Raw genomic sequence first — 26,910 nt, 5'->3', positions numbered from 1 at the left:
CTTCTGTCACAGAACATAGAGATTTTTTTTTTAAGTTAAAAAAAATGTTTTTACCAAATCCGTATTGGTTGCATACATTCTCTTCATCTATGCATAAGCATTAAGACTGGGCAGTCCTTCATATCTGATCTCCAAGAAATGTTTTGGAGCAGATAGGTACGTACATGAACATAACACCTATTGCAACACATTAAAGCATCTGGCTGTTTTAGGGGCTGCTGTGTTTTTGCATTCCCCTATGCTCTGAAGGGCCTTTTAAAGATCAAATTTGAAAACGCTGCATAGCTGAAGTAAGCTTGAGTGCCAGAGTAAATCTTGCACGCATGGAGTGCCTGCAAAGCTTGTTTTGTTATATACAAACCATGTGTTCAGCCGCACACACACACAGTAGTGTTATGATGTCAATGTTTTCACGTGTGGAGAAGTTTAGCTAAGTTGGTGTGGGAGAATTGGGCTGGTTTTGAGACAGCAGGAGGTCTGTCTCGAACTCTGGCCTGGCAGCCTTCCACAGACAAGTTGGAAGATGGGGAAGGCAAGCTATGCAAGGGCTGCACTTCTGGGAGGCCAGTGTCTCAAGTTTAGGGCTCCCTCCCAAACATCTGCTTGGGAGGCAGGTGACAGTTCTCCAGCCAGACTCTTCTTGTTTCAGGGCTATGGGGAGAGGCTGGAAGAGACAGAACCAAGAGTCAAAAAGAACACTAGGAAAGTAATGGCAATGTCTCACAAGCCTTGTCAGCACTTACTCGAGCTGAAAACCTTGGAGTCCTGAAACCCCTTCTTTATTAGTTGAAAACAAAGTCTTGTTAGTCTCCTGTCTCTCTTCCGTTATGAGCTGGGTAGATGAGGATTTATTAACTGGTGGGAGTGTTGACTTCCAACAGGTCTTCAGGAAGCTTTTGACAAAGACTGGAAATCTGGGAGGATCACCCTTCACAGTTACAAGAATGGATCTGAAGATGCTGTTTTGGCTTACAAACTTCTAGTTCAGACTATTTCAAACACGCGAGATAAACCCCTTAACATGAGCCAGGTATGTTCAAAAATACGGTTGTATGTCTATGGTTTCAAATAGGACAATGCAAATGTTTCCTTATTCATGAACTCATTTGCTGTTAAAACTTTAATGAACCTGGAAGACAATAGCTCTGAACTGCCCCCTTTTTTATGATAAAATCCCTATATTTGCTCGGTAATTTTAACACACCGAAAGCAAAAGAAGTAATGAGTTAAACAATGGTAGAAATAAGTTCAGGATAAATTGGTTGTTTTAACCAATATCGATATACATGTGCTCACAGCTAGCAATCACTAGAATGAGTTCCAATAGATTTCAGTTGACTATACTGAGCTGAAAATCTGCTCAGAATTGTTGAAAACATCCAGCTGATGACTGGTATGCTTGCTTCTTGACCTTTGGGATTGGTTGTATTCAGCTGCAGGCTCTGGGCGGCCTCCCAGAAACCACAGTGGAGCAATAAATACTATTGTCTCTCATGGATGTTATATTATATTGGCAATCTCCCTCGTTTTCTTCCTTTCACCATGTAAAACCCTATTCTATCCTTTGCCTAAGTGGGATGTGGCTACCTTAAATGGACTGGTTTGATGATGAGTTAATAGCATTTATGCTATTTGCTATTGCCTTCCTAAAGAAAGCAATTCTGAAATTTTTGAAAAAAACGCACACAGGAATCCTCTCACCCTGAATGACTGCACAGGTTTTGGATCTATTTTTCTAGAAAGTAGATTATAGCTGTGGAGCTCTAGAGACTCTTGGTTATCAGCAACAGTATGGCTCCTAGCCTGTTCATCACGCAACAGGAATCAGAATATAATTCTAATATTTCTCTACATTTTTTAGTTGTCTTTGGTGCTGTGGTAGCCTTTTTTTGAGGCCTTCGCTAGGCCAAGAGCCATAGCTACTGTGTTATGGTGACTTTGCTCCTGACTGCTGGGAAAAATCCAAAGAATGTTTCTCTGTCTTTAAAGGACTTGATTCTAGAGTTTTGAACAGTGTGGTTTAGACTCATGTGCTTTTAATAATATTCATGAAGACATTGGGTATTATTGTCTAACATTCTCTGATTATTAAAACACTGAGGATACAGATCTCTTTCTTCTTTAAAGCAGAATCATGTAAAGCTATGAAAGTTCTGAACAGATGTTTGGAAACAGTGGGTGGTCTTGTGGCTGGCTGTGGACTTCTGGGAGTTGAAGTCCACAAGGCTAAAAGTTGCCAAGGTTGGACAACCTTGTTTTAAAGACAGGAACCCAACCGAAAGGTGTACTTCTTTTCTTGATGATGAGTCACATTCTCCAAGAAGCAGAGCACAGCTGCTATAGGAAGATTTATTGTGGGACTCAGTTGCCATAGCCAGAACTTCTTATTATTGCCAGCTTACTGGCTAGAGCATTTCTTAAGAGGAGTAACTTCTAAGGCAGATTACTGGGATGCATTTTATATTTGTTTTCCTTTGCAAAATTGTTAAGAAATTCCAATTAGTTCAGAATGTAGCTGCCCAATTATTGGAATGATTCCATGGATACATTTTACATAAAATCCAAAGTTTTTCCTCTGTTTGCTTTTTTGGGTAGGACCCAAAGGTATTTTTTTCAAGAGACAACTGGACTTTCTTGTTTTTCTTTTTCTTTTCTTTTCTTTTTCACTGGGCAGGAGTTGTAATTTTCAGCCTTGAAAGGCTGGGCTCAGATTATCCAAGGTATATCTTTTGACAAGAGAAAGATATACCTTGGATAATCTGAGCCCATCCCAGTCTTCCCACATGCTATAATAGATTATTTTTCATTGTCCCTTCCTCTTCTCAGTTCCCAGCAGACAGTGGAAAACAGAATTCTGTCAGTATAGAACAGTATATTTTACTGCATAGGATAAAGTTCAGTCTTTCCTGCCACAATTTAGATGATGATGATGATGATTGGCATTTGATGTTTTTAAAAAAGGCCAGTTTGTGTATTTACGTTATTAATGTGTCAGCAGAAGAAGGAGGCAGAAAGGAGAGATAAAATGAAATTAAAGAATTCCAAATAACTCTTAAAACTTAAAATACCAACTGCACAGTGTAACAAATAGTAGGCCTCTGGCTCAAGATATATCGTAATTTCCTCTGCCTGAGAGAGATAAAACTGTGATATGGGAACCCCAGGGCCCATGAATTTTATTTTGCAAGTCTATAAATAATTTGAAGACATACAGTTGTTGCATGTCCTGTGGATTAATTCTGGATTCCAGCTTCTTTTTTTAAAGATTGTTGCCACTCTCAAATAATTAGAAAGCCTTAAAAATGAAAGTTGTGGCAGAATGAAGAACAAACCAAAAAACCTGCTGTTTTTTCCTTTCCAACTCCTTCTGAGTATCACCATTTTTGTAGTTTAACAATGTAGATTTTGGTCAAGATAGAACTTTAAGACTATCTTTTTCAAAGCCATACATTCATCTGGTTTTTGATGCTGGATATCTTCTAAATATGTAGGTCATAGAAGACAAGCGTTAGCAAAATTTATACAGATGTTGTTTTATTTTTATAGCTCTCCTCCATTTACTGGGTGGCATTTCCTTCAGTGTTAACAACAGAGGTTAACTGCACACAGACGTCTACAGGATTCTTGCCAATTCTTTTTCCCCCCCTTTTCTCAAAACCACCTTTAAATATGTTTCTCGGCAGTTTGGTCATTTGCCCCTCTTGGCTACAGACTGTGTATGAGAATTTAGGCTTAATTGGCTCAGTATTCATCTGGAACCTTCTTTTGATTTAATGTTTCTGACGAATTGCACGCAAAGCGTTTTACACCATTCCAAGCTGTTTGAAAAATCTGGATACAAAAATATCTCCCATGCTGGGAATAATATGCTTGTGGTCTCTCTATAAAAATATGTTTCTCACAAACATATGTTCTGTGTGCTCTCGTCTGCTGTTTGCCTCAGCCTTTTTGTGTTAAAAATTTGAGCAAGAGTGGTTCTGAAACACTTCACATTTTTCAGTTGGCTAAACAGCGGTTGGTGGACGCAGATGGAATCATTAACCCAAAGGCATTCTACATGTACCTAACAGCCTGGGTTAGCAACGATCCTGTGGCCTACGCTGCCTCTCAAGCCAACATCCGGCCCCACCGTCCGGAATGGTTCCATGATAAAGCAGACTATATGCCAGTAACCAGTAAGGAACCTTTTATTATAATATCTTCTCTTTATTCAAATGTCTCTGCTTTTCCTTCCAGCCTTAGCAGCTTTTAAGTCCACCGACACTTTCCAGGACCGTTGACTATATACAGAATAATATACATTGCTTTATTCTGTAAAAACTCAGGAGATAGATGCGGTTGTGTAATGTAGTAGAAAAATGCTGTACTTTGGTAGCATTATTTGGGGGGGGGGAGGAAGAATCATTTAATAGTTTATATCAAAATTTAAACCTTGCATTCATAATTTCATTTCAGTACAGCAAGCTCATTTTATGAGTAAGGGAAACCTTTTAGTTCCATGCAGAGTTTTTGTCATTGGGAATTATTGCATGTTTGTTTTGAATCTGTCAGGAAGCAAAGAATTTTTGGAAAACTAGGTCATTCTCTAGCACCTGCTTTGTGTCTGTGAACTGTAAGGGTGGGGATGAGAAGACATCTAAAAGAACTATATCCATTTTCCATGCATTTTTCCTCAACTGTCTCTGTTGCATTCTAAATAGCAATACCAATTTAATGTTGCTTTGACACTTGATTTATTGGTTTGGCTGCTGGCTAGTTATTGGGTGGCAGGCGTGAAGGAAGAAGAAGAGTAGTATTTACAGCAATAGAACTGGATAACAAGGAAATTGTCCTTCCTTCTATCTCAATCCTAAAGCTCTTGGGCACCCAGCCAAATCTTGTCTTAATGAAAATTTATAGTTGAGATTATAATAGGGCAAATCATGTTTAGCAAGTCAAGGGAATGACCCTGCGGAGTCAGGAACACACAGCTAGCGTGCTCCAAAGCTAGTTATAAAAAGCTTCCTTTGGTGGGGGAAAGAATGGGTTGTATGGTGGACTTAGCATTGCTTTCAAAAAGAGCATGAAAAATGTAGATATGCCATGTCATTAAAGATAAAAATTATGTATTTCCTGAATTAACCACTTGAAGTATTTAATCTTTCTTTGACTGACTGGAACATGCTCTCAAGTTTATTTTCAATAGCCAGAGAAAATGTAGCAAATGCACTGGCTAACTTTAGCATTCAAAATATTTAACTGATTACAAATCCTGGCCCTATTCACTGCTTCATTGTAAATTGTTGGGATTATAGTGCTGTCAGCAACACAAGGATTTCAGAAGTATTACCCTTATATCAGAGTAGTATAAAGGTACTTGAGATTTTGTAATCCTTCAGTCCAAATGTTAAATGTAATTTAATCTCCAAATATTTGTGTGGTTGTCACTTGGGACTTTATATTTGCTGATAGCAAATTGTGAAACATAACAGATTAAGTTGAATGGATATTTTAAAATCCTTTCCATCCTAGTGGTTTGGCTTCCTATCTAAAATACTTTAAATGGAAGTATTTGATGCCTTAACAGTTTGTAAACAATGTAGGGACTTTTATAATATGATAACTTGTTCCAGGTTAAGAGGAGATGTTTAGAATAAGGATGGAGAGTTAATTAGTTTAAAATATGACAGAGAATCTTGTAGAATCATAAAGACCAAAATGCATTAGGGCATCAACTTTCATGGTCTGGTTCACATAAAATTAACCCACAGGAAATATATTAGTTTATCTTTGCTTTTATGGTGGACAAACTTAGCGACTTCTCTGAAAATCCCTACAATGTGCTGCAATGTTAACAAAACCTACTGTGTGATTTAAAAAAAAAAAAAGAAAAGGTCAACTTCGAAGGATTTTTTTTCTGTTTTGGGACAAGAAGGACTCCAGCCACAAAAGATTAGTGGTTTTAGAATACTGCTGCTATTTTCTCTTTAGAATGTTCTTTTTGCGATATCTTTGTAGAGTTCAAATGTGCACCGCATAGAATCCAATGGAGGCATGCATGAATGAAATCTGACATACCCTGTACCTTTTTATTATTCAGAGAACTGTATGTGTGGCATTTCATGGTGTATCCAAAGTCATATTTAAATGTAAATTACTACACAGTCCTATGCTAACATAGGACATCTAAACAATCACACTCATCTTTTTCCTTCTACATTCATGATTCTATGTATGTATAAAATATTTATATTGTCTTTTTTTCCCCTTAGTCCCAGAAGCTGAGCCTATTGAATATGCTCAATTTCCTTTCTACCTCAATGGACTGCGTGATACCTCTGATTTTGTGGAAGCTATAGAGAAAGTGAGAGCAATCTGCAATAATTACACTAGCCTTGGGATTCCCAGTTATCCAAACGGGTATCCGTTTCTCTTTTGGGAACAATATATAAGCCTTCGTCATTGGCTCCTCTTATCCATTAGTGTGGTTCTTGCCTGCACATTTCTAGTGTGTGCCCTCATTCTTCTGAACCCCTGGACAGCTGGGATCATTGTAAGTCTTTGTTGAAGTCAAATTCCTTTTAGCATAGCTCTTGCTACACTCAGGAAGGTTTTGTTTATGTCTGAGCTACTAGTGGAGTGTGTATATTGCATCATTCATGATATATTTATTCTACTTCTTGAGGGGGCAGGTTTTCTTGCTCAAGGTATATGCTGTAATAACCTTAATGTTTTGACCCAGTATTAAATGGAAGATTTAAAAATAAAGATGGCTAAAACATTTGGCTTCATCTTAATACCCTAGAAAAAAGTCAACATTATAACATGTTTTTCTATAAGTGTATACAGTGCGGTATGCATTTGTTATGGGCAATTTTGGCTTAGGGAATCATTTTCTTGTTTGAAACATCTTCATTTAAACCTTTACAGATTTTGCAATTAGTTTTCAAGTTTTCAGCTATCCCAGATGAGAAAGGCAAAATAATCCCCAAAGCATGGGTCTCCTTAAACTGCAGAGACTAGACTCTCTTGAGCATCTGAGCACCCATAGTGCTAGCATAACTCATTATTTATAAAATTTATAGGCCGCTCATTTTACCTCAAGGTAACTATAATCCTAGACTGTGGTGGTTATTGTGAGACTCTTCCACTCTTGAGGAGTCTGGTTGTTGATAACAATGTTCAGCTCCAATGGGAGAGAAGAATGTGGCATAGTGCTGCAGAGTGTAAAAAAATAAAATAAAACGGTGAATATAAACTATATAGACAGACTACTTTTTTATATGTTCTGCGAAGCACCAGACGTCTTTCAGTACACTGGTATTCTTTTCAAGCAGAATGTTTGATGTTATTCTGCCTAAACTTTATGAACTTCTCTGCAGCTTATAAAATGGTAGAGGTAAAAAATGATTACTGGTTTTTCGGCCTATAGATTTGTATAACAGGTATGTAAAAAGGTAAATGTTTAGTCTGGAAAAGCTGTCTAAAGACTTGGCTGTGTATGTTATCAGTCATGAGTCATTAGCTTATAAAATAATTTATTGTGATTCCTACAGAAGTGGGTTTGGGTTACAGAAAGGAATTATACCTATTGTACAGAATTTTTAGACCTCTTCCTCCTCCTCCCACAGTTATCTACTTAGTCGAAATCCTGCATCTTTTTATATATCTATCTCTGTACTAGGACTGAATTAAGGAGAAGGTGAAACATTGCAATAAAGCAGAAGACTAACAAAGTTTTAGATTACAGTGCCAAATTATAAACTTACCTTCAGCGGAAATTACTATATGGCATTTCTAAGGATACAGACAGTTACTCGTGTTTCCCCGAAAATAAGACCCTGTCTTATATTTTTTTGAACCCCAAAATAAGCGCTTGGCCTTATTTTCAGGGAGGTCTTATTATTTTGGGGCACGTGAAGCAAGATGGGGCTCCTCTTGCCGTCTTACCAGATTTCCAGCTATGTGTTTAAATATTTTCAGGGAGGGGTTCTTTTTTGGGGGAGGCTTATTTTAGCGCATATGCTCAAAAGCCCGATTGAGCTTATTATCAGGAGATGTCTTATTTTTGGGGAAACAGGGTAACACAATAACTTAAGTTTAAAAAAAAAAAAAAATAAGCCAGTTGCACTTTCTTTCTATGCTTTTGTTTCTGCAACATTATAAATCATTAACCACCATCCAAAATCTTTTAGGTGGTTGTACTGGCTCTTATGACAGTGGAACTCTTTGGCATGATGGGTCTAATTGGAATAAAACTAAGTGCAGTTCCTGTCGTCATCCTGATTGCATCTGTTGGAATTGGAGTGGAATTCACAGTTCATATTGCTTTGGTAGGTGGCAACGTCCTTTCTAATTTCTGACATGCCATGGGTGTGGTGGGGGAGATTGTTTTGTGCAGCTTTTCTAAAATCAAGTACAAATTTGTATAACACAATAGGACCATATAAATAAATTGCAAATACTCTGCATGCAGTAGCAAAATGTTAAAATGTTTACATATTTCTTAGATAATTCATATAAACTAGAAGTATAACAGTATGTTACATGCATGTTTAAATGTATGCATTTTCCTTGTTTTTTTTTTAAAGTTATCAAGAGGCGATATATATATATTTATATATATATGTATATATATATATATAGAGAGAGAGAGAGAGAGTCAATTATTTTTCCGGATTAATCCATATACTTTATCTCAGGCATTTGAGTTACTGCAATATACAATATTGTAATCCAGTTGGTTTGTCTATTACCCATAATGTTGAAGATTTTTTTTTGAAAATGTTATTTAATGGGATGAGGAACTTCTACTGTGGGGCGTGTGTGCTTTTTACATGTTTGCACAAATTCTCACATATTTATATTTACACAGGTACAAAGCAAATACCAAGGGTTTAAATTAGGAGTAATTTCATAGAATAATCTGTGATGCTTGTTGTCAGAAACAGATGGTTCTATGTACTCATAGTAGTGTATGTGGAAACATAATTTTCTAGGTGCTAGTTTTCCCATCTGTGCTATTTGAGTGATAAAAATTTAAGCTATTATGTAAATTTTACTTTCTCATTGCCACCTACAGGAGGGTGTTTTAAATAGCACTAATTGCAGATTTTTGTTGTTATTGGAATTATAGTTGAAGATGTAACAGGTTAAATATCCTCTCCCATGCATTACAGATTTATGTCTGTCATTCCTTCTCTGTCTCTTTCTTTCTCTCATACGCACACACCCTAAAAGTAGCACCAGGTGCTGTTTTTTAAAATGCTGACATACCTCAAGGTGATTAGTTTACATCTCATCTACTTTTGCCTTTTATCTCCATGCCTCTAGTCATTTGCTACCAAAATACTTCAGGCAGCTGTCATGTAGGAATTAGAGTAAAGCTACCAGATTTCTTTTAGAGTGTTTTTCTTCCAGTTTGTGTCTCTATTTAAAAAAAAAATTGGATGGCAGAATTGAGGATGGCCCCTTGATTGAAAAAAAACAAAAACAAACCAAAGCATACAGAATTCTGCTACCATTGTTTGGGTTTTTTTGTAGCCCTGTTTGATAGCCTTAAGTTAATGTTTTTTGCCACCTGTCTTCTACCCCCTTTTTAAAATTAAAAATGCCTGCTGATCTACCATTGGGATGTCAGATTTCTAATATGATGGAGCTTTACTTAAAATAGAAAACATATTTTAAAGGCATTCTTCCGGAATCACAACTGGAAATGAAAAATTTCACCAGAAATTTAACAGGGAAACTACAAAAGTGAGGATAGCTGGCTGAACATAAAAAATAAAGTTGTACAGAATATGAAATAGTCAGTGTTTAGCTAGCAATAAATTGCATTATGTAGTTCTTAAAAGGAATTTTTACAAATGAATATTTCATTCATATCTACCCTCCCTTCTATTGTGTTTTCCCCCACATCTCACGGATGCATTCATTTTAGTGGGCTATAACCTACACTGCAAGTTTTTGTAACTCAGAGCTTATAAAATGCTCTGACTATTGATCCACCCGCTACCTGCATGTCTGTCTCTTTAATTTTTCTATGAGCCCAACAACAGTGTACATGAATTCAATGCTGTCCAGATGTTCAGAACTACAACTCCCACATGGACCTGCATTGTCCATGCTTCCTAAGGTCGAAGGAAGTTGAAATCCAAAACATTATGTACAAGGGCTCTGTACTATAGTATAAGATCAGAAGTACATTTTCTTATCTGGAGGATGTTTTGCTGCATTATATTGCTGTATAACAGTTTGTGATGTAACACCTTTTCCAACCCCAGATGCTATGGTCGAAAAGTACAGTTAAGGGAGTGTGATTACACATTTTAAGAATATAGGGGTGAGAGGAACTCCAGCATAAATATTAATAATGTAAGGGGAAGTTAAATCTTTATCATCAGGTTTTAAATGGAAGAAAGACAAGACATGTTAAAGGTTAGGAAGAACAATTCACAGCATCAGTGATACCCTAGTTCTGCTTGTTAGGTGAAATGAATGGAATTTTAATAAAACACAAAACAGGCAGAAAGAAAAATCAGTATATTTTATAGATGTAATCTGCAGCGGTTGGTTAAACTATTTGATAGTTAGTTGGGGCATTTAATATTTTAGAATAACTATAAAGACCATCTTCAAACAATCCCTAGAGGTGAGTTGTAATTCCTGTAAGTATGCATTAAGAATTATGTCCACATTGGAAGCAATTCCCCAAATGAAAAAGAGAATAATCATAGCTAGTCTTGAAATATCTGAGATTGGGAATGATTTCTAGTTCTTATTTATAAATTATGACAGATTGATTCCTTAAATAATTACCTGCTGGATTTTGTACATTGTTGATTTCTGTGAGGAAAGTCAAGTATCCTTAAACTGTGCATACTAATTAATATATTTTTTTCTAGGCATTTCTAACAGCAATAGGAGACAAAAACCATAGGACTATCCTTGCATTAGAACACATGTTTGCACCTGTGTTGGATGGCGCTGTGTCTACACTACTTGGCGTATTAATGCTTGCAGGATCTGAATTTGACTTTATTGTCAGGTAGAGCTTGCTTATTTTCGTCTTTCCCCTTTATTTTATGGGAACAAAATGAACCTCTTCATTTACCTGATTACTCAAATATCCTTACAATAAGACATGGATAAGATAAGCAATATTCTCTTGGATTGTATGTCAGTGTTACACCAATGAAAAGCAATTTTATCCAAATTTGTCAATGAAATAAAATCTCAAATACACAGCTGGACACAAAAAAAATGTGCAAAATTTCAAGTACTCCAGAATTTTTCTTAAAGCAAAAAGCAAGGAGGGTATAAGAAGCAAAACCCCCAACAATTGGCTTTAAAGTTTACAATACCCTTTCCCCCCCCCCTTCCCTATACTTTATTTTATAACCTCTTGCTTGATAAAGAGTTCAGGACTACCTGCCCCGCCTTTGCAAAATGTTGTCTTGCTGTAATAAAAGCACCATCCAATTATGGATTGTAGGCGACATTGTTAGCAGAACTTGCTTTGTAACTGTTTTTCTCTCTTTTGTCTCCTGTCTTGTCTAAGGGTGGAAACAGATTTCTCCTGTTTCTTTATTTCTGAACAAGGAGAACTGATTATTTGCTTCCTTTTCCCCCAGCAAGCTTTAGGCGGTCTCAATATGGTTTGGGGATTTCAATATTGAACTGGGTTAAGGGATACACACAGAGAGAAAGGGAGAGATGCAGCCACCCTAATGGGTGTGGCTTATCACAATTCCTAATTTCTTTTGTCTATTTCTGCTTTGGAAACTTGGACATTTCTATTTACCTGCTGTTGTAATAATGTAATATGCCTGCAATCTTGTGGCTTCACTTTTACTGTATCGTGTTATTACTTATTTTAAACTCTGCTTGCACTACATGTGCTGAGAAAAACTCAGAAAGGCTCTTTGGCAGCCAGGACTCTTTATTTAATACAAACATTAAATTAATCTCAAAAACTAGCACTGCCAATGGTTAACCAGAGATGGCCGTTCACCAAAACACTGTTTAGAACAATTTATATAGAGAATAGTTTTGAATTGAGAAGCCTATAAAAATTATAAGCACCCTAGTCCTTTCTCTCTCCTCCTTCTTTTTCCAAACTAAAGGTTATCAAAAGCTTTTCCTGACCAAAATTTAAAAAGAAAATTGGAAATGAATGTTAAGTCAGCAGGACTACAGGATGTCCTGTAAAATCCATAAAACTGCCTATTGGCCTTTCTGTTGGAACCAAAAGGAAGCTGGTGGATTTTATTAAGGATATTAATTTCTCAGATAAAAAGAATCAAACTAATTCTTGCTTTAGGAAAACTCTCTGGTGGGATGCTGGAAATGGATCCTATCTGCCTCTTAGGCAGAGTTTTTTGAGCAGAAAAGCAACTCTCTACAATATAGCATTGCAGACAAAATATAGAATAAGGTGAATGGATATTATGAGAACCACCGATTGTTACTATTAAATTGCTAAACATAGTAAAAGCCAAAAGAACACCACAGAAATGTAATTTTTCAAAATATTTTGAAATTATACCCCTCTTATATCTCCAAATTTGAAGCTAGTTTACACCTAGCTTCCCATAAGCTTCCTCCTACTTCTCTCCCCTGCTCAGTTCTTCATTACATTCCTGCATCATTTCTCTCCTCAGTGTTTACATAAGGTATTCCAGATGTGATTTCATCATGAAGTAATTAGGCTTTTGAGTGCTCAGCCTCAGCAATTTGGGCAACTCTGAGCCTTACTGTATTTATACTGGGTAGAAGAAAATAGCAAAGCAGAATAGTAAGTGGTAGAAAGACGTTGAAGAGCAGTTGCCTGCACAACATAGTTCACCTTCCCCTGCTTGCCTCCAATTTCTAACCTGCTTCCATTGATCATGCTAAGAGATGCTTTTCTATCTTACCTGTTGGACTAAATATTAATCGCCTGTCAATAGCTTCTACCTATGGAACACAGGGAAGGGCATTGCCATCTTATTCTTTACTTCAGACAAGAGATTACTAGTGATGTGCATTCTTCATTTATGCCCGTGGGGCTTCTTATTCATATTTTATTGTGAGAACAGAACACAACTAGTAGTGGTCACTACCGCCCCTTAGGTCTCCACTCTTGAAAAATTACTTTTTTCAAATAATTATTTTTAGTGTCTTAAAATTGAGCTTAGCTTTTATTATTTTCTAGCACAACCTGGATTTAGTTTATTTTCTCTCTGTGTGTGTGTCTGTCTCTTTTGAAGATGGATGGAAAGTAAATAAACAAAGCACGGGCATTGTTTCAAGACCTGAGAAAAGCTGCAATTTTCCCTCAAGGAATAGATTTTAAGCTCAACAGCACATCTGGGTAGAGGTTTTATACACTCAGTGGTCAGATCTGTAATCAGCCTGTTTATTCTAGAGCAAGACTGATGAGATGCGATTGACTCCAGCAAGTCTTACATGAAGTTCTGTATGAACTCTAGTATAAAAGTTGTGTTCATTTACATTAGTGTAGGAAATTGGTTGCTTATTTTTCCCCTCCCCTTTTCACTAATGCAGACCAGAAACTTCCAAATGTAATACTTCCATAACAGGAAGATAGCTGTAGGGTTTCCCCCCCCCCCCCCCGTTTAAGCCACATAGTGAGCAAAACTGTAGTGAGCAAAAGAGTTGACTCATCTCCCCCTTCTGTTCCTTTCACCTTCAAACAGTTGTCTAAAATCTGCACCATAAAATGCATCTTGGGTTTAGCCTGTTTCTCCCTGGTCCCGTTCTCCCCCCACTCTCTTTTTCCTGTTCTCTATCCCATCCCCACTTTCTCCCATGCTGGATATTTTCTAGCCCAGCTTTCTTCTTGGCTGGCAGGTTTGCCATGTTATTCATGAAGGATGCCAGACCTTAGCCCTCAATGGTGGGAAAGGACAAGCACTTGTGCACTCTCCTCTTCTTCCATAGTCCTTCAGCCTTTATGTTTGAATTGGGTGACACAAAACAAGAGCGTTCAGAGATGCTAAATTGTTCAACAAAAGATTAGCCTGCAATGTAGCTTGGCTATTGTAGAGGGCTCTTATGCAATACAATGCTCTGGCTTACCACAGAATGGCTTGCATTTTCTTTGCAAAAGCGGGTTCCTGTGTTTAAAAAAGGTTGCAATTTGAGCTATTTGGTAAAAGTGGAGCTCACAGAATTCAAGGCGGAAAGTTATGATTAATGAATGGCAAGGGAAAGCCTTACCTGATACACTAGAGATTTAATTAGAGATTCTGCTGTTAGATGCAGGAGCATTTCACACTGGATTAGTTGCTGGGAGAAGTGGACTTCTTTTTCCTTCTAGGCTAAATTGTTTAAATTCTACACCCTTCACTTCATTTGTTTGCTTCTGCTGGATTTTCACTAATGGAGGGCCTCTTTCATTGTATTTGTGCTTTCAATCCTTTCAGTCATTCAGTTTGCATTCCATATTTTTGTGTTTGTGTAACACGTTCATAAATAACATTACATGCTGCAAGATTCTAGCGAATTAACAAACTTTTTTTCTCCTCTTTCCTTTTTTGAACTAACACTTTGGTTGTGGAATGTAGAGCTCTCTAATCCAAAAGGTAAAAAAAAAATGAAAACAAAATTGCATGCTGAGTTTATTCATTAAATAGGAAAAAAAATGCAAGCTATATTAGAATGCTTGCTTGAATAGTTCATGAAAGTATATTGTCTTGTTTTGTTTTCTGTGTTTAGTATTGAACACACTTTCTGATTGTATCCATTTATATCTTAAAATGTTTCAGGTATTTCTTTGCTGTTTTGGCAATTTTAACTATCTTAGGCGCTTTGAATGGATTGGTGCTACTTCCTGTTCTCCTTTCCCTATTTGGACCATATCCTGAGGTCAGTATTATGCTCATTATAGAAATTGTTCCCCCCCCCCAAGTTCTGTTACTATGATACATATTTTGTGCTTTACCATTTTAAATTATACTACCTTCTAATATCTGATACTTTGATAACATAATTCAAAATCCAAAACTTAAATTTGTTTTACAGTTCTAACTTTTCTGATGTAGAAAATTAGATTCTGAAGCAGATTTTTTATCAGCAATTTGTGATTGGATATCAGAAGTGTTGTTTTATGTCCCAACTATTGTCATCTTCCATTTGTGTGCCCCTTTTTCAAAAACAGAACACTGGAAAGAAGGGGAAAAGGCATATAATACAAACTTTTGCAAAGCATAAAAATATATTAAAATATATTAAAGCCCTCTATACATCATAGTTAGTGGCTCCAATTGATTGCTGTTAATTGGAGCTGACTTCATTCCAATACTTGCAGCTACCTCTTAGGCAGGTCTGTACTGCCATCTTCACCGTTTTTCCCTTTCTCCTGAAACATTTTTTGGAGGGCCAAGAGAAGCACAGATGATGACATCAAGTTTGATCAGTTGCAGACCCAGAAGGCAGCTGCTAGGATACTAGCATGCCTGCTTAAAAAATAATGTACTGCATGCAGTATTCATAGAGAAGATGTTTCAGATAGCATGCTTCTAAACACAAATTATGTATTAAAACTAAATACTTGAAAGAGCAGATTTTTTTTTTTAAAAAAAAGCATTTATTCATGGAAGAATCATCATTTTTAGGTCTTTTAATGTTCTAATAACCATTTTTTTTTACTATTTTGTCCAGAGTTGAAATGTAAAATTTGTTAACTACCAGTTCTGTGGCCATGGCTTGGCGGGGGTGGGTGAGTAATGTGACTGGGTAGGCGTGGCCAACTTTTTTTTTAACTTTTAAAAGCATTTTTTCTACAACCTCTGTGGTCGAAGAGGTTGTAGAAAAAATGCTTTTAAAAGGCTCCTCTGACGATCCCAGCTGAGTTGCCTGATCGTCAGAGGCTTTTCTTTTAAAAGCATTTTTTTTTGCCTTTAAAAGAAAAAAAAGCCTCTGACAAGCTTCTGCCGAAGAAAAAATGCTTTTAAAAGTTTTTTAAAAACTCTATCACGCGGCTCAGCTGGGCATGGAAGGGGGCAGGGATTTTTGCTACCGGTTCTCAAAACCACCTGCCATCGCTACCAAATCGGGCGATCCAGTCCGAACCAGGAGCATTTCATCCAATCTTGTCTCATTCCCATCCATCAATTCATGACATCTACAGAACAACTTGGCCCCTCAAATCCCATTCTTTCAGAATTTCTCCACAGTTCATCTTCTGTTGTTTCACTATTTTCAATAGAATGTTACAATGAAGACCCCCAATCTCTGAATTCCTTTTTTTTTTCATACTCCCCCAGAATCACTATATGGTAGCAATTCATACTTTTTGACACATATTTTAGTCTTTTTTTCATAACAGAACCCACACCTTCACTGTCATACATGTATTCATCAGCTCCAGTCTGAAAGATGAGACCATCCTTATTCAGATTATTTCTTCTTTCTTTGTTTCATCGAACCTCCTCCCTCCCTCCCTCCCTCCCTCCCTCCCTCCCTCCCTCTCTGTTCCAAAACACAATCTTTCACATGCCATATGGATCCATAAATACTGACTTTCACTTCCTTTTATAGCTTTAGTCAATTGAGGCTTTTACATAGTTCTTCACCCCCTACTAATGGCAAAGACAGTTTGAGTCAACTCTGGTAGAATTGGGTCAATTCTGGTAGAATGCCACAAGTGCAATCGATAGCCAGTTTTACCCCAAGCATAGTTATACTACTGCATTAACTTAGAAAACTTAACTGCTGCTTACCTTCCAAACTGGCATATTTTTGGCATCCTACCAGCTAGCAGGTTCATACAGTATACTGAGAGACTGAAAAATGACGTGAGATATGGAAAGATGGGAAAGAAACAAGAGTGAATGTGGGGGGGGGGGGAAATCTAGGGAGAGAATAAGTCCTGTATGAAAAAAATATTAGAAGATTGATCAGTTGATCTTTCAGTGAACTGAACAGGAGGTGAATATAAAGATTGGTAATGTGGAAGATGCTTCAGTGAAAAGAATTATGCTACAGATTGTCACAGAAGTGTGTGGGGTAACAATAATTGCAGGTATGAAATAATTGGAGCCCTTTTACTTCATAACAACAGCAACCTATGTGTCATGTGCAGTAACACAGTTAAATAACTGTGTATCAAATCTTAATACATTTTATGTTCCTGCACTGTTCATTAAGGATTATTAGGTGAAAAATGTACACAATTTGTCTGTAGTTCTTCAAAGACTGATTGTGGGTATTTCTCCAATCTTGAGAAAATGCTCGAGGCTTTCAATGATCTACTAAGAGCTTTAAAAATGTTATTCTCAGGTTTCTCCAGCTGATGGAAGGAGCAGGCTACCTACCCCTTCTTCTGAACCTCCCCCAAGTGTTGTGAGGTTTGCTGTTCCACCAACTCATGGTCAAAATGGTTCAGATACATCTGATTCTGAATACAGTTCTCAGACAACAGTATCCGGAATCAGTGAGGAACTACATAATTATGAGGGCCCCCAGAGAACTGGGGCCCCAGCCCATCAAGTCATTGTTGAAGCAACTGAAAATCCAGTGTTTGCCAAATCCACAGTAAGTAACTGAAATCTCATTTGATATTTAATTTATAGTACCCTGTTTCCCCAAAAATAAGACATCCCCTGATAATAAGCCCAATTGGGCTTTTGAGCGCATATGCTAAAATAAGCCTCCCCCCATCCAAAAATAAGCCCTCCCCGAAAATATTTAAGCACAGAGCTGGAAATCAGGTAAGATGGCAAGAGGAGTCCCATTTTGCTCCACGCGCCGCAAAATAATAAGACCTCCCTGAAAATAAGACCAAGCGCTTATTTCGGGGTTCAAAAAAATACAAGACAGGGTTTTATTTTTGGGAAAACATGGTAGCATTGAACCCACATTCTTATTGTTAAAAATAATCCTGAAGCACGGAATCTGTTCATTTTAGGAAAGAATAATTATAATAAATTAAAATAGAAAAATACTAAATTATAATTCTTTGAACAAGGGATATTGTTAGGTAATACCTGACTACAAGTATACGGAAAACAGTAATTGTATGTAAGCAATGGAGATGATTAATGAGCAAGGCATGTGTTTATAATCTCATCTCAAGAACACAAAAAGGGGTAATAAATACGAAATCTATTTTCATCTGTTCTTTAATTGTATTTTGTTTTAACTCTACTTATTACAAAATTTAACTGCAGTAATGGAAAAAAAGTGAAGTGTTGCCAGGTTCTCTTTCATCAGCATTAAGTAGCCTTTGAATGTAAGTGGGCAAGAACAAAAAGAAAAAATTCTAGCAGGATATAAGTTGACACAAGTGATGAATATTTATCAAAGTATTTTTCCAAACCATGTCCAATTCTTATTTGAACAAGCTAAAGTAGGAGGTAAAAAGGGATTCTTCAGCTTCTGCTTCGCTTCAAGTGCTGCTTCTGAGATGAAGAATACGTAATTAGAGCCATAAAAACCAAGTGGAGTCAGGGGCATCCATGGTGGTGAGGGGGAAATCAATAGGATCAAAATGGCAGGCATGACAGGGCAATTGAAGGCCTGCCATTTTTATGTGAGAATGACATACATTAAAAAAGTGCAGTAGCAGTGGTGAAATCCAATTTTTTTTTACTACCGGTTCTGTGGGCGTGGCTCGGTGGGCGTGGCAGGGAAAGGATATTGCAAAATCTCCATTCCCACCACACTCTGGGACCAGCCAGAGATGGTATTTGCCGGTTCTCCAAACTACTCAAAATTTCTGCTACCAGTTCTCCAGAACCTGTCAGAACCTCCTGGATTTCATCCCGGGCAGGAGTTTGATTGTCTGACTGTGCCAGGCATTTTGATATTGCTGATCCCACCTGTGGATGCCCCTGAGCAGAGGTACACTTCTAGATCAAACATGTTCGATTTAAAAAGATGCTGTACTTTCCATGTTTTGAGGTTTTATCAGTTAAATGTGCCGTTTCATTAATATTTTCTACTTGAACTCTATCTCTTGCCAAAAAACCAAGAGTGTTTGCTTATGGAAGCACACAAGAAAATTTCCATTCCACTTTTTGCAAAAGGAGAAATTACTTAAACGGATTAATGAGAACAAACTTGAATAAGTGTGTTCTTATTCAATCTTGAATAAGATTGTGGAAAGTGATTTTGTGGATGCAGGCACGATCTTTTGCTGCAATGATGCTCTTCATTGCTTGTTATGAAGTAAAAGGGCTAGAGAGCAACAATAAATGTAGGCTTCCAAGTAACTTAGCTGTGGCAAAGTAAATTTAATTAATGCAACAAAAACTGTTTTATGAACCAGATAAAAATGTTTGGTTCCACATTATTGCTCAAAGGTTTCCCTGCCTTTTTTTTTTTCAGGTGATCCAGCCAGAAGCAAGCTTTTATCCATCAAGCCCAAAGCTACAATCTAATCAAGACCCTGGAACCCAACAAACATGGCATAAAAGCAAGAAATTGAAAAGAGAACCAAGGGAAGGATTTCAACCACCCCCTTACCGGCCACGTAGAGATGCTTTTGAAACTTTTACTAAAGGGCATTCCTGTTCTACTAACAGGGATTGCTCTGGTCAGAGAACTCGTTCTCAGAACATCAGAAATCCAGCCTTCACTGCCACAGGCTCTTCTGTGCCACCATGCTGGCAGCCTATCACTACTGTGACTGCTTCAGCTTCAGTTACTGTAGCTGTACATCCTGCTGGGCATAGCCACAATCCTCACGGAGGAAGCTGTCCAGCCTGTGAGAGACACCATGGAGCCGAGCATGGACAATCTGAGGATCCTCATGTGCCATTTAATGTCCGGTGTGAGAGGAGGAACTCTAAAATAGAAATCATAGAACTGCAAGATGTTGAATGTGAAGAAAGGACTCATGGCAAGGGCTCAGATTAAGGTAAAGCTTTCCATCCCCAGTGGGTAGCATTACTCACACCATCTGCCAGCATGCATAATTGCTTTCAGTGCACTTCTTACCCATCTCACCATTGACGTAATGGTTAGAATGCGGTATTGCAGGCTAATTCAGCTCACCTCCAGGAGTTCGATCCTCACCGACTCAAGGTTGACTCAGCCTTCCATCCTCCCAAGGTTGGTAAAATGAGGACCCAGATTATTGAGGGAAATGTGCTGATTCTGTAAACCGCTGAGAGAGTGCTATAAAGCATGAAGTGGTATATAAGTCTAAGTGCTATTGCTGTAGCCTGCTGTAGCTTTAAGCAATTTATTGTTTTAAGGAATTTCTAAAATACAGGGGAACATGCAAATGAAATGGGCAATTATATGAATTCAATAAATAAAAAGGGGCTTGAGTCTAGACTCAAATTTAAGGGACAAATATCTCAGTTTTCTGGGTTCACTTGATGGCAGCCAGGATGATTATCGATTAAGAAGGAAAAAGCTTCTTGCCTTTACTGATGATTTAATTTAGCTAACCCAGTTTGAACATGCTGATAAATTAATTGAAAAGAAGAGAAACAAGCCAATATTTTCTATTTCTCCTTTAATGCTACACTGAAGCACCGGAGGGATAAGAGGAAATCTGTGAATGAAGCCACAGACACATAGTCCTGGCTCAGCATTATGTATAGGCACAGCTTATGTTCACTGGAGCCACTGAAGGAAGTTATGGAATATAAGATGACAGTATGATATTGGAGATGGGGGAGGGAATTACAATATCTTATTTTAATAAGAGAACAAATAAACAACAGAGGTGGTTAAATTGCTTCTCTTGGAATTTACTATGTCCACATTAAAGCACTCAGAAAAGTCCAGATCATATATATAACTTGTGTGTTTTATACACACACACACAAAGGTCTTGTGACTTTTTAATTGCAGCCTTGCTGAATGGCTTCAGCTGAGATGATTTATTTATCTTTGCTGAACTTTAAATGAACAGGGGGGCTCCTTTTTTTGTCTTTATTTGTACAGGGAAATAACTGAAGCAAAGAAGAGGCCAAAGATGGGAGACCTCGTCTTTCCAGAAACGCTTGAAGAGAAACGACTTCAAGTTACGGGGGGGAAAAGGACAATGCTGCACCAGGACAAATATTCCCCTTTACTGTAATCTATTGTAAAATGTTGTGAATTATTTCTATAAATATTTAAAAGATGTACACATCTGTAATATACGAGAGAAACTGTGTAAAGTAGTATAATCTGGAGTTGTGTAAACTCCTGTTTAACAGAGTGGGGACTGTTGTTTGTGCTCTGTACTTACTGTACGTTGATTTCCATGCCACAATTAAGCTTAAACTAGTCATAAATTTCAGCATATGTTGCTGCTGCTTAAATATTGTATGATTTACATGTATAATTCTATGCAAATATTGCTAATGTATTAGGATATTTTTGTGTAAAGGTTCATAAATATATATATTTGTGTGCGTGTGTGAGAGAAAGTGTGTTAAAGTATTTTAAAATTTTTCATATCACAGCCCTGTGGTAGTATGAAATACTTCTGTTAACTTTCAAACACGCTATGCGTGATAATTTTTCTTTTCTGTTTTTTCCTTAATGAGCAGATATGAAGAGCAGTGTGTTTAATGCTGATGACTGAAGTAGGCATAGCTGTGTAGTTTGTGTACTGTAACTGTTTTGTGGAGAACAGATTATTGTGAACGTTTAACATATGCCCTGCTGAAATGAATGTAGCACTGAAAGTATGTGACTTACCTATAATTCTCATATCTTACTAATGGCTCACATGTAAGAGCTTTGGCCAGAAAATTATATGTTGTATAATCCCTTTTGCCTTTAATAACCTACCAATGCTGGCTAACGCTACAGATTTGTACTTTTCAGTTCAATCAGCATTTCAAGTTTTCATGGGTGAGCAAATGTTTGTAAGATTGCAATCAGTCAATAATAATTAATTACCCTATTTTTCGGAGTATAAGACGCACCCTTTCCCCCCCTAAAAGGGGGTGAAAATTTAGGTGCGTTTTATACACCGAATGTAGCCCCGTTCACCCACTGGCCCCCACCCTTTGGCCTCTGTCTCCCAGCAATTTACCTCCTTGCAGCAAGCAGCAAGAAGAAACAGCCCATTTTAGCTTCAGCACAGCCTAATTAGCACAAGTTGATTTTTGGATCAGCCTCCCAACTCTCAGCTGTTTCAGGCTGCAGGGATTGCCATTGCCTATTGCTGTATGGGCCTCTGCTGCTTGCTGCAAGGAGGTAAATTGCTGGGAGCAGATTTTTTTTTTCTTGTGCTAATCAAGCTATGCTGAAAACGAAAATGAAAATAAAGCAGGCTATTTGCTGTTTGCTGCAATGAGGCAAAATTGCTGGGAGGCAGATTTCTTTTTCTTGTTTTCCTCACCAAAAAAGGTAGGTGCATCTTATAGTCCGGAGCATCTTATACTCCGAAAAATACGGTAATAAAATTCCACATCCAGTCTAAACAGCTGGCTCTGTGACAAAAGAACCACCAATAATAATAACAATATGGAACTTAACAATTGTTAATACCACCATAAAAAAAATAGGAGTGCAATGATTGGGAGCCAGCATTTGTAAGTTCTAGGCTTCTGATGTATTGTACTTGTCCATGAGCAAACTACAGAAACTGCCTCTGCTGACTGCACCGTGGCTATATCGCCAGTGAGAATAAAATAGCCTCTTGTCCTCACTGCATCATCCCACGTACTCAAAACAGAGTAAGAACAAGATGCTAGAAGCTAAATGGTAAAAGTTTGGTGTGTTTTAGAACTGCATTTCATTATCATGATTGTAGATGGTCGTGGCTGCAATATGTAACACAACTGATGTATTTGATCTTTTTTGTCCCAACATTTTATGAAACCTTCAGGTTAGTCAAAGAACATTTCCATTCAGATTATCAGATCTGAAAACATGTCCCTTTTAATGTTGTCTTCTCCAAGCTGGCAACCCTGGTGTGTTGTACCGTAGGCCTTTTAATCAGGAAGATACCAGGTTGAGAAATACATCGTAACTATTAATCATTTAGATCAGGGGTGTCCAAACTTGGTCCCTTTAAGACTTTTGGACTTCAACTCCCAGAGTTCCTCAGCCAGCTTTGCTGGCTGAGGGACTCTGGGAGTTGAAGTCCAAAAGTCTTAAAGGGACCAAGTTTGGACACCCCTGATTTAGATGTTTAAATAAAGAACAGTATTTTTCAAATTTGTAATAACAAAAAGTTGCCATATTAGGTATATCCCAGCAAGAAAGTAAGATGGTTCATTTAACACTATTTTTATGGCTTTCATTTCTCAGAGTGAAAGAGCAACAAATGTATAAAATATATAGTAAAATAGGAAGGAATTAATTGAAGCAATCAAGTAAGAAAGGCAAAGTTTCGAAAGGATACCAGAAGACGTAAGCTATAGAAATTATTGATACATGCCCTGTATTCCATATAAAACTACATAAACTTGAAGGTTTTCATCAGAAATTTAGTAAAAGTTTTATCCTTTCATTAAATGTTCTTTTAAGTTTTCAATTTTATACATTCTTTCTGCATTTCAAAGAAAAAATATTTGTTTTGACTATGATATGAAAAACACAGAGTCAGCATGGATTTTCTACCATCTTTGTTAACATTCTGCATCTTAGTTTGAAATAGTAACAGAGGCTGGAAAAAAAATGAGATTAATTTTCTCTGCTGTGTCCGGATCTCATGAAAAGAGGAAATTCCTGCATTTCTTCCATATGTTGCATGAGCTGCCCTTACAACATCATCATCCACCACTAAGAGAATTCTCCTTTTCAACAAAGGGGCATGAGAGACAACATGCAAACAGATCTATATATAATTTGAGTTAAAGCAAGATTATACGCACAGTGATAAAAATACACTCTGATAGCATTTGAAAGCAGTTTCTTGCTGGTGCATAGCTCAGCAAATACTCTTCTGAACACACCTAAGTGAGTGAAAGCTTTACACAACGCATGTTAAATTTGAGGCTTGTGCTTATCCATCAGCACTCATATTTGATAAGAAGTTCTGGAGCAATTGATTTCACCAAATTAGCCAAGAGCAGCTATGTCTAAAAAAAACCCCTCATATATTTAAACAATTTTTCATCAACCAATCTTAATATCTAAATTCAGCTTAACTTTAGTAAGAAGTAGTGTCATACAGATAAACCTTGGTAGCCCGAATTCCGTGGTCCTCATGATTATTTTAGTTATTATTACTGATTAATGATTCAGTGATTACTAATTCAGTGATTAATGCAGTAATCTCCCTATTTAGTCAATGTTTAAATAGAGTGATACCTGTCTTTTGCTCAGTTTCTCATCTCTCCCTGCTATATATCTGTCATTATAATACATTAACCAGCATGGCCCTTTCAGCTCCAACATTAGTAATATATTGAGGCAAAATTGTTGAGGTTATCTGTCTAATCTGAATTTTCTGTAGAGCAACTCGGTAGCTCATTGTCTCCGTGGTACGAAAGGCAGGAAATCTCACTCTGTAGGCCTATTTTGCCACAGAAGCATCTAAATTATGGTAAAGTTAAATTATTATAAAGAGAAACAATCTTGCAAAGTTGGTACCAATTGTAAGCTTATATTCTCTGCCGGGTATTGGCGACTCAAAAGTTACAACAGTTGCTTATTTGCTTCGTGTTATTTTTTTAAGAAAGAGGGAGAAAGTAAGCAAGTACAAGAATGTAGTTTTCAGTAGTCCTCACCTTAACTTTCCTCGGTGTGTGTGTTTGTGTGTTAGAGATATTTTTGCTTTTTTATTTTATGGGATTGCCTACTCCTTGGCACATAGTATAGACCATTTTCTCTTGTCACATTGGCAAAAGATTTCAGTGATCAGCTCTTCTATGTTTTTAAATGATAAATTGTTGATATTTATATTTTTGTATCATAAGAATGTTTTCTTACAGTATTTGTCATGCCAGTTTATAACAAACAAAATGCAGGGATTTTATTTCTATTGGAAACACTATTACAGTTATGTTTTTACTTTTAATTGAAATTTTTATTTGTATACAATGCTTACTAATGTTAAATAGGAAGAGAGTATATAACATTTACATTAAGAACTCATTCAGTAGGGTTTTTTTAGAGTGAGAAGTCGAAAGGTAAAAATATTCAGATATTCAGACTGGTTCTCATTGCCTGTTTTTAGCAGGAATGGGTTTGTATTTCAGTTACAAAGATAAAAGTATGCCATATAATTTATTTATATGAAAATTTATTTTTGTAGTGTACATAGTAGTCCTCAATTCTTTTGACAGAATTATATTTTTAAAAGAGTTTATATGTGACAATACCATTATGTTTTGGAACAATGCTGAGACATAAAATACAACGCACATTTTTCACGATATCCCATTTGCAAACAAAATCAAGGTCAACAGTATTAAGGAGAGTGTGGAATATTGCATGTCATTCTGAACTGTTTTAGGGTTACCATTTTGTGATCTAGTGTGGTTCTCAATTTTAAATCATAAATGAAAATTTGTACAAACTCTCTAAACATTAATGTTCAAACACTGATAGAAATTCTAACATGAATAAAAATATTATAACTTATTGTTTACGTATTTTGTTTATAGAATATTTATTAAAAATGGTGGTTTGCATCTTCTTTGATTCATACAGACTAACAGAAACAATATTCTGGACAACCTTTTTAAACACAGTAATGACCTTCATTGTTTAACATGAAATGTTTATGGTGGGATTTTAAAGACCTGCTTAGAGGCCATCTCAAAGTTGCAACAAATTTTTGGTGTGCAGCCACAGATCTATAATTCTGACAGATTGTGGGGCGAGATTGTTTTGCTGCCTAGACAATAAAGGGAGTTCTTCATTGAATTCTCAAGAACCAGATCTAATGGATTAGCAGTGTTAATCGGTTATAACAAGAAATAGTCTTGTGGTATCTTGAAGCAGGGTGGGCAACCTTTCAGGACCAAGAACTGAACCTAAGATTTTGAAGCGGCTAAGGACCACATCTGATGTGTGAATAGAGCAGGATTTGGGGTAATTTTGAAGATTTTGTTTGCTTTTTAACTATGAAATACATACATGATAGCTTATAGTTTTTTCATGTGTTCCACATTTCAAAATGGGAAGCAATCCACAATTTTGTGGAATTCAGTCCACAAAAGTCTGCAAAAAGGTTTCAACTTGCCCATCCCTACATTAAAACAGATATATCCAATTATAATCCATCACTGGCAATTTCATTTGTTCAAGTTGATTTTATCCTACATCTTGAAGCACAGTGCATAAAAGTGTGTATTATGTGTAAACATTTATGCCTTCAATATAAGACAGGGATGAGTCCTCAACAGAATGCCCATAGCAACCTCTCTTGGTATTCTCTTGGTTCCCTATCCCATCACCTCTAGGGTTTGGACAACTTCAGTAAGCATTGACATTGAACCACCACCCCCACCCCCAAAAAAATACAAAATGAAAAGGGACACAGCGAATTAGGTTAGCAACAAGTAGTATGTAGAAAGTCATGGGAATGACCTGGTAGAAGCAAAGTAGACAGGAACACTAGACTTACGTGATCTGTAAGTGACATTTTCCCCTTCTTGGATGCATCTTCCTAGATTGGATTGCTCCAAATTCACTCAGCATTAATTTGGAAACCACTTTTCCCATTTATATTTCATATCTTTTACACTATTCAGTATTACTCTTTGGTCTCTGTTAAACCTACCTATGATTATTTCCTTTAACCTTTTGTAATCATTTTTTTAAAGTAAGGGAACAACATTTGTTTTAAGACTAAACTAATCATGTAGGTAAATCCTTTGACATAAGTGATCATTTCAGAATGGCCTTCATTGAGAGTCTACAGTGTCCTAATTGTACAAGGAGATGTGCACTCACCTGCAATAAAAAGTAAATAATACCTTGGAGGAGAATCTGAAATAGAGGCTGATTATAATTGAATTTTCACATTCATACCATACTTTAATTGCTTTTAATGACTAGCATAAGTAATAAGAA

At 36.9% G+C, this 26,910-nt stretch overlaps 1 protein-coding gene across 3 annotated transcripts in view; it reads left to right on the top strand.

Moving 5' to 3' along the window:
• The window catches only part of PTCH1 (patched 1), a 98,148-nt gene extending 72,675 nt beyond the window's left edge, over positions 1 to 25,473 (top strand). For all 3 annotated transcript variants that reach the window (XM_058168371.1, XM_058168370.1, XM_058168373.1), the window contains 9 exons: positions 882 to 1,030; positions 4,001 to 4,175; positions 6,252 to 6,532; positions 8,175 to 8,312; positions 10,884 to 11,026; positions 14,751 to 14,850; positions 17,266 to 17,520; positions 19,315 to 19,846; positions 20,887 to 25,473. In XM_058168371.1, the coding sequence (XP_058024354.1) occupies positions 882 to 1,030; positions 4,001 to 4,175; positions 6,252 to 6,532; positions 8,175 to 8,312; positions 10,884 to 11,026; positions 14,751 to 14,850; positions 17,266 to 17,520; positions 19,315 to 19,845 (1,772 nt within the window). In that variant the 3' untranslated portion in view covers position 19,846; positions 20,887 to 25,473. The remainder of the gene's footprint in view (positions 1 to 881; positions 1,031 to 4,000; positions 4,176 to 6,251; positions 6,533 to 8,174; positions 8,313 to 10,883; positions 11,027 to 14,750; positions 14,851 to 17,265; positions 17,521 to 19,314; positions 19,847 to 20,886) is intronic.
• Positions 25,474 to 26,910: the final 1,437 nt, after the last annotated feature.

This window comes from Ahaetulla prasina, chromosome 2, assembly GCF_028640845.1.
Source record: "Ahaetulla prasina isolate Xishuangbanna chromosome 2, ASM2864084v1, whole genome shotgun sequence".
Classification (NCBI taxonomy): Eukaryota; Metazoa; Chordata; class Lepidosauria; order Squamata; family Colubridae; genus Ahaetulla; species Ahaetulla prasina.
This window is presented reverse-complemented; position numbering and strand designations above follow the sequence as displayed.